Genomic DNA, 14551 nt, shown 5'->3' with positions numbered 1-14551 from the left:
TATTCCTTATGCTATACATTACATCCCGGTTACTTATTTATTTTACCATTGGAAGTCTGCCTTTTTTTTTTTGTGAGGGCATCTCTCATATTTATTGATCAAATGGTTGTTAACAACAATAAAATTCTGTATAGGGGAGTCAATGCTCAATGCACAATTATTAATCCATCCCAAGCCTAATTTTCATCAGTCTCCAATCTTCTGAGGCATAACAAACAAGTTCTTACATGGAGAACAAATTCTTACATAGTGAATAAGTTACATAGTGAACATTACAAGGGCAGTCATCACAGAAACTTTCGGTTTTGCTCATGCATCATGAACTATAAACAGTCAGTTCAAATATGAATACTCATTTGGTTTTTATACTTGATTTATATGTAGATACCACATTTCTCTCTTTATTATTATTATTTTTAATAAAATGCTGAAGTGGTAGGTAGATACAAGATAAAGGTAGAAAACATAGTTTAGTGTTATAAGAGAGCAATGTAGATGATCAGGTGTGTGCCTGTAGACTATGTGTTAATCCAAGCTAGACAAGGGCAATAAAACATCCACGTATGCAGAAGATTTCTCTCAGAACAGGGGGGGTGAGGTTCTAAGCCTCACCTCTGTTGATCCCCAATTTCTCACCTGATGGCCCCCCTGCGACTGTGCCTGTCTTAGGTTGTTCCTCCCTTGAGGAATCTTACCCGTCTCTGGCTAACCAGTCATCTTCCGGGGCCTTACAGGGAAATGTAAAGTTGGTAAGTGAGAGAGAAGCCTTATTGTTTGAAATGGTTAGCTTTTTATTTCTTTGCATATTTATGCCCTGTAGCTTCTATGCCCAGCATTTGTCTTGAGGTATCTTTACCACTTGGAAGAATTATGATACTCGGTAAATTTGATATGAGGCACGAATTCTATTTAAGGGTTGTATTTAGGAAGGAAGAAGAAAAGCTATAGAAGTAGCAGGCGGAAGAAAACATGGGAAGATTGATTATTTCTTTGACATATCTTCTTGTAGAGTAACTTCAGCATATATAGGTTTTAAGCTACTACTTAAATTGCGCACACACATTAACATAATAGGAGTATAGTTACATAACCAAAGCATATCTGTAATTACCAGCCATCTCCAGTGAAACCAAGAAAACCAGTTAGGCACCTTAGGCATTTGTGAAAACTTATCCATGATATGGTGGATATTGTCCAACTGAACTTGAACAGTCTGAGAGAAATCAGACAAATTAAAACAACCCATTCCTGGGGAATGTTCACATCCCTTATGTTCTTTTAACAGTAAATAGGCTGTAGTTGTAAGATTTTGGAGCGCTACAATTTGCACATCTCCTAATTCTTGGTTGAGTTCCAACAGTATAGATCCAGTCAAATTTGTTGTTTTACTGTATGCACAGGCCAGCTTAGATATCTCCTTCATTCCCATGGCAAGTCCAGGAACTGGTGGGATGAGTGCATCTACAGCTGTAGCAGTGCGTGGATCTTTGTTGGGGTTTTTTGATGATCATCTTCTGGCATGAGTCTTCCAGAGAGTGCTGATGTTGGAAGTTCTCTTTCATATCGTATCTTAGTTCATTTTCGGGGTAGCCCAATTAGGCTTTGATCTTCTGTATAAACGCAAATAGACCCTTTGCCTACACTTTTATATGCCCTTTATACCCTTGTGTAGAACTCATTGGAGGTTACCACACAGGAACTGCCCTTTTTTTTTTTTTTTTTTTTTTTTTTTTTTGTTTTTGGTATCACTAATCTACACTTACATGACAAATATTATGTTTACTAGGCTCTCGCCTATACCAGGTCTCCCCTATAAACCCCTTTACAGTCACTGTCCATCAGCATAGCAAAATGTTGTAGAATCACTACTTGCCTTCTCTGTGTTGTACAGCCCTCCCTTTTCTCCTACCACCCCATGCGTGTTAATCTTAATACCCCCCTACTTCTCCCACCCCCTTATCCTTCCCTACCCACCCATCCTCCCCAGTCCCTTTCCCTTTGGTACCTGTTAGTCCATTCTTGAGTTCTGTGATTCTGGTGCTGTTTTGTTCCTTCAGTTTTTCCTTTGTTCTTATATTCCACAGATAAGTGAAATCATGTGGTATTTCTCTTTCTCCGCTTTGCTTGTTTCACTGAGCATAATACCCTCCAGCTCCATCCATGTTGCTGCAAATGATTGGATTTGCCCTTTTCTTATGGCTGAGTAGTATTCCATTGTGTATATGTAACACAGCTTCTTTATCCATTCATCTATCGATGGACATTTAGGTTGCTTCCAAATCTTGGCTATTGTAAATAGTGCTGCGATAAACATAGGGGTGCACTGATCTTTCTCATACTTGATTGCTGCATTCTTAGGGTAAATTCCTAGGAGTGCAATTCCTGGGTCAAATGGTAAGTCTGTTTTGAGCATTTTGATGTACCTCCATACTGCTTTCCACAATGGTTGAACTAACTCACATTCCCACCAGCAGTGTAGGAGAGTTCCCCTTTCTCCACAGCCTCGCCAACATTTGTTGTTGTTTGTCTTTTGGATGGCAGCCATCCTTACTGGTGTGAGGTGATACCTCATTGTAGTTTTAATTTGCATTTCTCTGATAATTAGCGATGTGGAGCATCTTTTCATGTGTCTGTTGGCCATCTGTATTTCTTTTTTGGAGAACTGTCTGTTCAGTTCCTCTGCCCATTTTTTAATTGGGTTATTTGTTTTTTGTTTGTTGAGGCATGTGAGCTCTTTATATATTCTGGACGTCAAGCCTTTATCGGATGTGTCATTTTCAAATATATTCTCCCATACTGTAGGGATCCTTTTTGTTCTATTGATGGTGTCTTTTGCTGTACAGAAGCTTTTCAGCTTAATATAGTCCCACTTACTCATTTTTGCTGTTGTTTTCCTTGCCCGGGGAGATATGTTCAAGAAGAGGTCACTCATGTTTATGTCTAAGAGGTTTTTGCCTATGTTTTCTTCCAAGAGTTTAATGGTTTCATGACTTACATTCAGGTCTTTGATCCATTTTGAGTTTACTTTTGTATATGGGGTTAGACAATGGTCCAGTTTCATTCTCCTACATGTAGCTGTCCAGTTTTGCCAGCACCACCTGTTGAAGAGACTGTCATTTCGCCACTGCATGTCCATGGCTCCTTTATCAAATATAAATTGACCATATATGTCTGGGTTAATGTCTGGATTCTCTAGTCTGTTCCATTGGTCTGTGGCTCTGCTCTTGTGCCAGTACCAAATTGTCTTGATTACTATGGCTTTATAGTAGAGCTTGAAGTTGGGGATTGAGATCCCCCCTACTTTATTCTTCTTTCTCAGGATTGCTTTGGCTGTTCGGGGTCTTTGGTGTTTCCATATGAATTTTTGAATTATTTGTTCCAGTTCATTGAAGAATGTTGCTGGTAGTTTCATAGGGATTGCATCAAATCTGTATATTGCTTTGGGCAGGATGGCCATTTTGACGATATTAATTCTTCCTAGCCACGAGCATGGGATGAGTTTCCATCTGTTAGTGTCCCCTTTAATTTCTCTTAAGAGTGACTTGTAGTTTTCAGAGTATAAGTCTATCACTTCTTTGGTTAGGTTTATTCCTAGGTATTTTATTTTTTTTGATGCAATTGTGAATGGAGTTGTTTTCCTGATTTCTCTTTCTGTTGGTTCATTGTTAGTGTATAGGAAAGCCACAGATTTCTGTGTGTTTATTTTGTATCCTGCAACTTTGCTGTATTCCGATATCAGTTCTAGTATTTTTGGGGTGGAGTCTTTAGGGTTTTTATGTACAATATCATGTCATCTGCAAATAGTGACAGTTTAACTTCTTCTTTACCAATCTGGATTCCTTGTATTTCTTTGTTTTGTCTGATTGCCATGGCTAGGACGTCCAGTACTATGTTTAATAACAGTGGAGAGAGTGGGCATCTCTGTCTAGTTCCCGATCTCAGAGGAAATGCTTTCAGCTTCTCGCTGTTCAATATAATGTTGGCTGTGGGTTTATCATAGATGGCCTTTATTATGTTGAGGTACTTGCCCTCTATTCCGATTCTGCTGAGAGTTTTTATCATGAATGGATGTTGAACTATGTCAAATGCTTTTTCAGCATCTATGGAGATGATCATGTGGTTTTTGTCTTTCTTTTTGTTGATGTGGTGGATGATGTTGATGGACTTTCGAATGTTGTACCATCCTTGCATCCCTGGGATGAATCCCAGTTGGTCATGGTGTATGATCCTTTTGATGTATTTTTGAATTTGGCTTGCTAATATTTTGTTGAGTATTTTTGCATCTACGTTCATCAGGGATATTGGCCTCTAGTTTTCTTTTTTGGTGGGGTCTTTGCCTGGTTTTGGTATTAGGGTGATGTTAGCTTCGTAGAATGAGTTTGGGAGTATCCCCTCCTCCTCTATTTTTTGGAAAGTTTAATGAGAATGGGTATTATGTCTTCCCTGTATATCTGATAAAATTCTGAGGTAAATCCATCTGGCCTGGGGGTTTTGTTCTTTGGTAGTTTTTTGATTACTGCTTCAATTTCGTTGCTGGTAATTGGTCTGTTTAGATTTTCTGTTTCTTTCTGGGTCAGTCTTGGAAGGTTGTATTTTTCTAGGAAGTTGTCCATTTCTCCTAGGTTTCCCAGCTTGTTAGCATATAGGTTTTCATAGTATTCTCTAATAATTCTTTGTATTTCTGTGGGGTCTGTCATGATTTTTCCTTTCTCGTTTCTGATACTGTTGATTTGTGTTGACTCTCTTTTCTTCTTAATAAGTCTGGCTAGAGATTTATCTATTTTGTTTATTTTCTCGAAAAACCAGCTCTTGGTTTCATTGATTTTTGCTATTGTTTTATTCTTCTCAATTTTATTTATTTCTTCTCTGATCTTTATTATGTCCCTCCTTCTGCTGACCTTAGGCCTCATCTGTTCTTCTTTTTCCAATTTCGATAATTGTGACATTAGACCATTCATTTGGGATTGCTCTTCCTTTTTTAAATATGCTTGGATTGCTATATACTTTCCTCTTAAGACTGCTTTTGCTGTGTCCCACAGAAGTTGGGGCTTAGTGTTGTTGTTGTCATTTGTTTCCATATATTGCTGGATCTCCATTTTTATTTGGTCATTGATCCATTGATTATTTAGGAGCGTGTTATTAAGCCCCCATGTGTTTGTGAGCCTCCTTGCTTTCTTTGTACAGTTTATTTCTAGTTTTATGCCTTTGTGGTCTGAGAAGTTGGTTGGTAGGATTTCAATCTTTTGGAATTTTCTGAGGTTCTTTTTGTGGCCTAGTATGTGGTCTATTCTGGAGAATGTTCCATGTGCACTTGAGAAGAATGTATATCCTGTTGCTTTTGGATGTAGAGTTCTATAGATGTCTATTAGGTCCAACTGTTCTACTGTGTTGTTCAGTGCTTCCGTGTCCTTACTTATTTTCTGCCCAGTGGATCTATCCTTTGGGGTGAGTGGTGTGTTGAAGTCTCCTAGAATGAATGCATTGCAGTCTATATCCCCCTTTAGTTCTGTTAGTATTTGTTTCACATATGCTGGGGCTCCTGTGTTGGGTGCATATATATTTAGAATGGTTATATCCTCTTGTTGGACTGAGCCCTTTATCATTATGTAGTGTCCTTCTTTATCTCTTGTTACTTTCTTTGTTTTGAAGTCTATTTTGTCTGATATTAGTACTGCAACCCCTGCTTTCTTCTCACTGTTGTTTGCTTGAAATATGTTTTTCCATCCCTTGACTTTTAGTCTGTACATGTCTTTGGGTTTGAGGTGAGTTTCTTGTAAGCAGCATATAGATGCGTCTTGCTTTTTTATCCATTCTGTTACTCTGTGTCTTTTGATTGGTGCATTCAGTCCATCTACATTTAGGGTGACTATTGAAAGATATGTACTTATTGCCATTGCAGGCTTTAAATTCGTGGTTACCAAAGGTTCAAGGTTAGCCTCTTTAGTACCTTACTGCCTAACTTAGCTCGCTTATTGAGCTGTTATATACACTGTCTGGAGATTCTTTTCTTCTCTCCCTTCTTGTTCCTCCTCCTCGATTCTTCATATGTTGGGTGTTTTGTGCTGTGCTCTTTCTAGGAGTGCTCCCATCTAGAGCAGTCCCTGTAAGATGTTCTGTAGAGGTGGTTTGTGGAAAGCAAATTCCCTCTGCTTTTGTTTGTCTGGGAATTGCTTAATCCCACCGTCATATTTGAATGATAGTCATGCTGGATACAGTATCCTTGGCTCAAGGCCCTTCTGTTTCATTGTATTAAATATATCATGCCATTCTCTTCTGGCCTGTAGGGTTTCTGTGGAGATGTCTGATGTTAGCCTGATGGGTTTCCCTTTATAGGTGACCTTTTTCTCTTTGGCTGCCTTTAACACTCTTTCCTTGTCCTTGATCTTTGCCATTTTAATTATTATGTGTCTTGGTGTTGTCCTCCTTGGATCCTTTCTTTTGGGGGTTCTATGTATTTCTGTGGTCTGTTCGATTATTTCCTCCCCCAGTTTGGGGAAGTTTTCAGCAATTATTTCTTCTAAGATACTTTCCATCTCTTTTCCTCTCTCTTCTTCTTCTGGGACCCCTATAATACAGATGTTGTTCCTTTTGGATTGGTCAGACAGTTCTCTTAATATTGTTTCATTCCTGGAGATCCTTTTGTCTCTCTCTATGTCAGCTTCTATGCGTTCCTGTTCTCTGATTTCAATTCCATCAATGGCCTCTTGCATTCTATCCATTCTGCTTATAAATCCTTCCAGAGTTTGTTTCATTTCTGCGATCTCCTTTCTGGCATCTGTGATCTCATTCCGGACTTCATCCCATTTCTCTTGCGTATTTCTCTGCATCTCTGTCAGCATGTTTATGATTCTTATTTTGAATTCTTTTTCAGGAAGACTGGTTAGGTCTGTCTCCTTCTCTGGTGTTGTCTCTGTGATCTTTGTCTGCCTGTAGCTTTGCCTTTTCATGGTGATAGGAATAGTTTGCAGAGCTGGGACGAGTGACGGCTGGAAGAACTTCCCTTCTTTTTGGTTTGTGGCCTTCCTCTCCTGGGAGAACAGCGACCTCTAGTGGCTTGTGCTGCGCAGCTGCGCGCAGACAGGGTTTCTGCTTCCTGCCCGATTGCTATGGAGTTAATCTCCGCTGTTGCTGTGGGCGTGGCCTGGCTCGGGCAGCTGCTCCAAAGTGGTGGAGTCGCGTTGGAGCAGGAGCTGCTGGGAGGCTATTTATCTCCGTAAGGGGCCTCCCTGCTCCCTGCAGCCCAGGGGTCAGGGTGCCCAGAGATCCCCGGATTCACTACCTCTGGATTAAGTGTCCCGCCCTGCCCCTTTAAGACTTCCAAAAAGCACCTGCCAAAACAAAACAACGACCACCAAAAAAAAAAAAAAGAAAATAATTTAAAAAAAAAAAAAAAAAAATTTTTTTTTAAATTGAAAAAAAGAAAAAGGTGGTCACTCGTTTTTCTTTATTCTCCGGTGCCAGCCTCAGGCCTCTGCTCACCGGTCTTGCTGCCCTGTTTCCCTAGTATTGGGGTCCCTATCCCTTTAAGACTACCAAAAGCTCTTGCCAAAAAAAAAAAAATGGACACTCGCTTTCCTGGTGTCCTCCTGCGCGGGCCACCGGTGCCCGCTCAGTATTCTTGCTGCCCTTTTTCCCTAGTATTGGGGTCACTATCCCTTTAGGACTTCCAAAAAGCGCTCGCCAAAACAAAACAGCAAAAAAGCAAAAAAAAAAAAAAAAAAAAAATGGTCGCGCGCTTTTCTTATGTCCTCCGGCACCTGGCCTCCAGTGCCTGCTCACTGTTCTTGCTGCCCTGTTTTCCTAGTATGCAGGGCCCTGCACTCTGGCCCGGATGGCTGGGGCTGGGTGTTCGGCAGTCCTGGGCTCCGTCTCCCTCCCGCTCTGCCTGCTCTTATCCCGCCGGGAGTTGGGGGGAGGGGTGCTCGGCTCCCGCCGGGCTGGGGCTTGTATCTTACCCCCTTTGCGAGGCGCTGGGTTCTCTCAGGTGTGGATGTGGTCTGGATATTGTCCTGTGTCCTCTGGTCTTTATTCTAGGAAGGGTTGTCTTTGTTATATTTTCATAGATATATGTTGTTTTGGGAGGAGATTTCCGCTGCTCTACTCACGCCGCCATCTTCCGCCCCTTTCCTCCTCTTTCTTTCTTTAGTAGTTTCTGATCTTTTCCATTATTTTCCTCATCCTGGCTTCAACAGTTTAAGCTTAGTAAAAATATGTGGCACCTGTATTGTGAGAAGGTTTGGTGGAGGGGAAAAATTTTATAGGTTTGCTAGTTATGTTAAGAAAGAGAAATCTGAGGTCTTTTCTTTGTGTCCATCATTCATGCTCTAGATCAAAGGCCAATAAGTAGGCACTTCTTCATAGAAATTATAGAGCTAGCTACAGTCCTTTGCAGTGGGGCTATAGTCTATTTAAACAGCCTTTCAATTTTTATAAATTTTATCTTCTAGTTATCCTCCAAATGATCAAGAAAGTGAACCCTGTATTCCCTTCAACTGACCATGTAGGTGAACAGATACACATCACTGAATGTAAGAGTGGGTGAATAAGGACCCTTGAAGTGATGAACTGTTTAGAAGTTACATGGTTTTCTAGGATTTTGCTACAATGCGGCTTTCAGGCTTTCTTCTTCCACCTTCACGTTACCTTTGTGCCACACACAGGCCTATAAGAAGAGGGAAGAGCAAGTGTTTCACCAGCAGTGTTCTGGGCTCTCTGTATACATTATATTGTGAACTGAAGGGCACATAGATGAGTTTTATTTCCTCAAGTTAGATGGCTTTCATCCAGCCCAAATGATGCTTATAGTTAGAAGAGCAGTGCAGTCTTGAATTACTACGTTCATTATAACTTCAGTGACTCTCAATCCTGGTTGAACATTGGAATTGCCTCAGAGCTTTTAAAAAATTCTGGTGCCTGGGCTCCACACCAGATCAATTAGAGCAGAATCTCTGCGGTGAGGAGTGAGCCACTGCTCCATTGAAGTCACTGGCTCTTGGAGATGCAGTGCAGAGGCTGACTCTTCAATAAAACCTCTTTATGACTTTGTTTTCCTAGGGGAAGAAGATGGCTCTCTGTACCAACAATATAACAGATTTTACAGTAAAGGAAATGGTGGCAGGGTCAGATGATTACACGAATTTGGTAGGAGCATATGTATGCCAGTCAACTATTATTCCTTCTGAAAGTAAGGGTTTCCGAGCAGCCTTATCATCACAATCCATCATTCTGGCAGATACATTTTTAGGTAAGCTTCATTTGGCTCCTCTATGCATGCTTGCATTTATTCAGATTATGGTACTGATGACTTGTCCTTGCACCTGGTGTTTGCCATAGGTGATTAAGGCCCACAGGTAATTCAAAATTATCATTTTGTCACATGGTTAAAAAAGGCCCTGTAAGTGAGGTCTATTGATCAGTCTCAGCAAGTACAAGAATCTTCTGAATTTATCTATTAACTCATATGTGATAAGATGTTTTCTGAGAGTCTGTGCCTTTCATCAGATTCTCTAGGATTTTAAGAGGTGAAGTAATTTTAAAAACTAAAACTGTAAACAAAAGGAGAACAGCAAACACAGTACAAACCTAAATCATAATATGTGCCACCAGCTTTCATCATCTTTTCTCACACGAGAAGGAAGCTGGTGGCAAGCAGCAAAGATGAATGTGCTGCGCTTTATTCTCCTTCTGCCCTTTCTGTCTCTGTGGTCTGGAAGGTATAGGAAAGTTTTAAGAAGAATTCAGGTCCCTATTTAGTGAATTTTGGGGATCAAGTTCATTAGAACCTCTGTGATGGGGGTTAGGAATCTAACAAGATATAGAGCACTCTAACAATTAATGAGCTTCTTAGGTGATTCTAATGTGCAGCCAGATTTGAGAACCATTGCTAGTGACTCCAGAGGAATTTTGCTTTAATTTTCAGCATCAAGATCAGTTATGAGCATGTGCTCAGCATCAGAACTCCATGTCCGAAGTAAAGGTTGCTTTTATTACTTGTATTTTGGCTCTGATATCATTTGGCTACAAGAAATGGGAAAAAGGCCTTACTTTTAGATTAAACAAATTTTGGATTTTTTCTTTCTGGAATTTATTAGGGCACAAAAGTTTTCATTTTGTCAAGTATGTCCATACTATACTGAATATGAGTGAAAAGCCACATTAGCAAAATAGCGGAGCTGATTCGACAAAACTCATCAGGAGCTGAAATTTTTAATATTAGATTGTTAAAGTGTTAGAAATAGAAGAGGCTTTAGAGATCATCTGAACCATTGCATGCCTTTTACAGATTTAGAATATAGGACTTAGGGAAGTGAAGTGACAAGCAAAATTACAAAGCTAGGGAGGAAAATCTTTTCTTTTTTATTCGGGAGACTTTGGGAAGGTTCCTATTCTTACCATGAATGCGTTAATTTAATACAATATTTCTGGTAAAATGACAGCATAAAAGTAAAGCTATTTTCTATTCAGATGTACAGAGACTAAAGAAACCTAATTTTCCTATAATACTGAATAGTTTCTTTTTTATTGTCATCCAGGAGTGACAGTTGAAACCACACTGCAAAATATTAATATAAAAGAAGATACATTCCCAGTTCCAGCCAGCCCAATACCAGATGTGCATTTCTTTTATAAGTAAGTGAAGATGCTGCCTCCCTTGAATATTATTTAAATTAAAATGATGTCACTTCAGGGTGTCTAGCTTATGCTTAATAATTGATTCTTAAAGAGTAAAAAGTAGAAAACATGGAATATTTTGAAAGCATTATATAATTTCTCTCATACATATTTAATATAACTTACAAGAAAAGTCAATTGCCTTTAAAATTAGGCAATAAAGAGACTCTATTTCATTGTCAACACAATAATTATTTGTAATTCACACATCAAAACATCAAGCTAAGTGGATATGACCCTCAAGTCCCTTAAATTTTTTTTAGTATAATTTTGATTATAATTACATTAGCTGTAATAAACACCTTGATGATAACTTATCATTTTGATGCTGGGGTTCTTGTTTGCGGAGCCGAAGAATGAGCTTCACAAACAGTCAAGGTAGGAGAGCAAGGTACAGGCTTTTATTTAGAGATAAAGTGAAAGGACAGAGCTCCCGGCTCACGCCTGGAGGGGACAAGAGAGTCCGTAGTGGTGCGTTGTCTAGGGGGTTTTATAGGCAGTTGAGGAGAACATGAAAAAATTTAGGGGTGGGGACTTGTTAAGTGGTCCCTGAATATTAAAAATTAACTTAACTGTAAGGAATTTCCTGCCTTGATTTCTCTCTGGGACACTGGCGCCTTGGTCTGGGAGCATATCAAAAGGCTGCCTGCCCAGCCCCCAAGGTGGGCTGAGGTATTGTCTACTTGCTAAAGAAGCTTGCCTCTTGAACTTCCTAGGTGTTAAAATGCAATCTTATCTTTAAGATGGAATTCTTCCTGCCTTTTACTATGCCATTTACAGCTGGGCCTGCATGCTAAGTTAGTTGCTCAGTTTGCAAAATCACCTCGTCAGATCTGAAGGAGGAAAGACAGAACATAGGCCTGGGCCTTTTAGTATGTTAAAGTGAATCTTACACATGGTTACAAATGATTAGCATAATAAAACATGTGCTACTCTTCTTTATCTGGGGAACATTAACTGATCTCACTGAAGAATGATTCTAGAACTCAATGTTAAAAGAGTTTTAGTAGGGGGGTTTCCTTGCATGTAGTACATTGCTCTGACTACAAATATCTCGCCCTGCCCCCTCCGGAGGCCCTCACCCTACTCTGACTACATCCATGGTCCCTGTCTCAATTTCACCTAGAAAAAGTCTTAGTTAGTTTTTCATAGGTAGTAAAAATAAATGGAACTCAGTTTGTATAAAATTCTAAATTAGGAAACTTTGATACATTTTTCTTTTTCATTTCTTCATAGAGCACAGGAACGGTTATACACAGGATATTTTTATCTTTGTAATCTATGTCATATCTGTTTTGTAAAATGACATTTCCCTTACAATAGATCTTCTACAACCACGACATCCTGTGTTAATGGCCGATCAACTGCTGTGACAATGAGGTGTAATCCTGCTAAACCAGGAGCAGGAGCGATTTCAGTTCCCAGGTATTCTCATTTCTATATGATTGTTCTAAATTTGTATTTATTATGAGGAAACAAAACTCTGCTGAGTCTTACTATTTTAAAGCGTATTCTCTATGGATGTAAAGCAGAAAGAAAACAGAAGAATATGTAGATATTTGCTGTTCTGAGTACCTATTAAGAGAAATAGACCCTTGCTGATCGCAGTGCTTCCTTGTCTTCTCAGTGACATAGGCTCATTCTGTTCGTTTGTCTCATTCTCTTGAAATTATTTAAGTAATATATAATTATAATGTTCGTGTCCTTGTATTTATTCTTACTATTTAGTTTCAATTTGCTTGAGAGCTGGCTAGGAACTTCCCTGGGTATAGTTCTTCATCAACAACGAACTCTCTGGGTGATCTAGATGAAGAAATCTAACCTCCAAGTCACAGGTTCTTTCTCAGGAGGGCGTTGGAGACCAGGGTAGATCACTTGTATGATCCATTTCCAACTCTTCAGTTTTCTGATTAATGGTGGCAGAACCACCAAGGTAGGGTCTCGTCTATTAAAATACATAGCACAGTTTGTTTAGCTATTGGCATTGAGCGAACAGCTCTCAACAGTCTATATCTAATTAATACAGTCCACAGTGAGTGGGAGCAAGAGAAGATAAGAAATTTTATGGACTTAGAAGATCTGTCAAAGCATTAACAAAGTGCTTTTGTGGCATGAGTAACACTTGAATGCTGGTGTTTATTTTTCAAAGTAATTTGCTGTTCCATGTGTAGATTACTTCTAATCTTTTTAAGGTTAAGGTACCTTTGGATCACAGTTTGATTTGCAGATTTTCCCCCTTCAAGCTAGCAAAACTGTATATTTTTTAAAAAGAAAATGACTGACTTAATCTTTTTTTAAAAATAGTTTTGTTGTAATCCTTGAGCTATTTCAAGCTCTCTCCTGCTTATGTCACATCAGGATTGGAAATCAGTGGTCTATGCAATGCTTCAGCTACCTGGGCATCTTAAAAATTATTATGGTGGTAACACAGTATTGTGAGCTTATTGTGGGGCATAAAGGCACCCGCTTGCATTCACCTCTTACCAACTGTGTTTCTCTAGTTCTCCTAGATCGATGAGTTGATTTTTCTTTTCACCTTTTTATAGTGAGAAAAGAATGTGGTGAGTGGAGTACATAATAAAAGGGGATAGACATCCAGTGAAAGAAACAGAGGGAGCCCATTGCTGCAGGTCATCATGTGGGGGAGGACTTCTGTGCCAGCATCCTAGAGCCAAAGCAGCACACACCCTGTTTTCAGGAGAAGGTGTGCTCAGAGATGTTTCCTAGTGCCCAGGGCCGCACCATATCGCTTTCAGTTCAGATGTTTGTTCTATTTACTGTAGCACTCCTGAGGTCCCTTTTGGGACCTAGCAACTAACCTCCCTGGTCTGGTCTCTAAGAGGCTACCTGGATGGCTTCCAAAGCCATCTCTAAGTCTCTGATTCAAGGTTAGATCTGTCAGTTAGAAAACATGTCACTCTAACCCTTCCAAAGTGGGTTCTGATGTTTTAATGTAATCGTAATAGTAAAAAAAAAGAACTTGTAATATTAAATGATGGCATTTAAAAAATGATTTTCTCCTTGTAAGGAGAGGAAAAGTAAGTTTCTCCATTGACTTCTAGGAGTTTTTCTACTGCAGGAATGTTTACTGTCTTTGGGTTCCTCAAGGCCTCTTGAAGCAGAATACCTTGGGGTGTTTATTTTAAAATTGATTTCTTTACCTTCCCTAAAACCTAAAGAATTTCTGAGTGTTGAGCACAGGAACACACAAGGCAATTCTGATGCATGTTAAAATCTGAGAACCATTAAACCCACATTTTGGAGATATGGCTGGTTCTTTTTTTCTGAGACAGATTCTCAAACTCTGTTCTGCATTTTACTTTTCTGAGAAACAAAATTAGAATGTCTTGGTCTCCATGGTAGAGTCTTTCCCCCATACTTTGATACAACTTTATTTGTAATTATGCACACCGAAGTTTGAGGACCACATTCTAGGAAACTGCTTGAACCTCACACCGAAATACACACTGACCTTTAATTCTTCCTTCAGTCAGTTTCCCATGAGGGCACAAGGGGGAGCTCTGGGATCAGAACAGGGGAATCAGCAGCTTGTTCTAAAATAATTAGACTTTTTTTAGCTGTAGGGCTGAATAAAGATTTCCTACTAACAGCAAAGAAATGTAAATAGAACCAGGTTTCTCAGGCTACTTGAAGAGGACTTACTTTGCACTATTTTGAGCTTTAAGATCTCCAGGGAAGAGGAAGGTGCTAAACAGACACTTGCCTTGAAAAAGTCTTACATGCTGACCAAGAAGTCTCAGAAGGCGGATGTGGCAGTTCAGAAGGGATGCTACTACCCCCAGGACTTCTCCTCTCTTGGCCAGGAATGTGTGCAGATTAGGCAAAGGCAACTTTAGCAGTAGTAATATTGGTTGGGCCT

The 14551-nt window shown here is 39.6% G+C and overlaps 1 protein-coding gene across 2 annotated transcripts in view; it reads left to right on the top strand.

The window, feature by feature from the left end:
* Positions 1-14551, top strand: part of ELAPOR2 (endosome-lysosome associated apoptosis and autophagy regulator family member 2) — a 193349-nt gene that overhangs the window by 143372 nt on the left and 35426 nt on the right. For both annotated transcript variants that reach the window (XM_057504468.1, XM_036911855.2), the window contains 3 exons: positions 9055-9244; positions 10533-10629; positions 11995-12096. In XM_057504468.1, coding sequence (XP_057360451.1) covers positions 9055-9244; positions 10533-10629; positions 11995-12096 — 389 coding nt within the window. The remainder of the gene's footprint in view (positions 1-9054; positions 9245-10532; positions 10630-11994; positions 12097-14551) is intronic.

Source organism: Manis pentadactyla, chromosome 7 (assembly GCF_030020395.1).
Source record: "Manis pentadactyla isolate mManPen7 chromosome 7, mManPen7.hap1, whole genome shotgun sequence".
Taxonomy (NCBI): domain Eukaryota; kingdom Metazoa; phylum Chordata; class Mammalia; order Pholidota; family Manidae; genus Manis; species Manis pentadactyla.
This window is presented reverse-complemented; position numbering and strand designations above follow the sequence as displayed.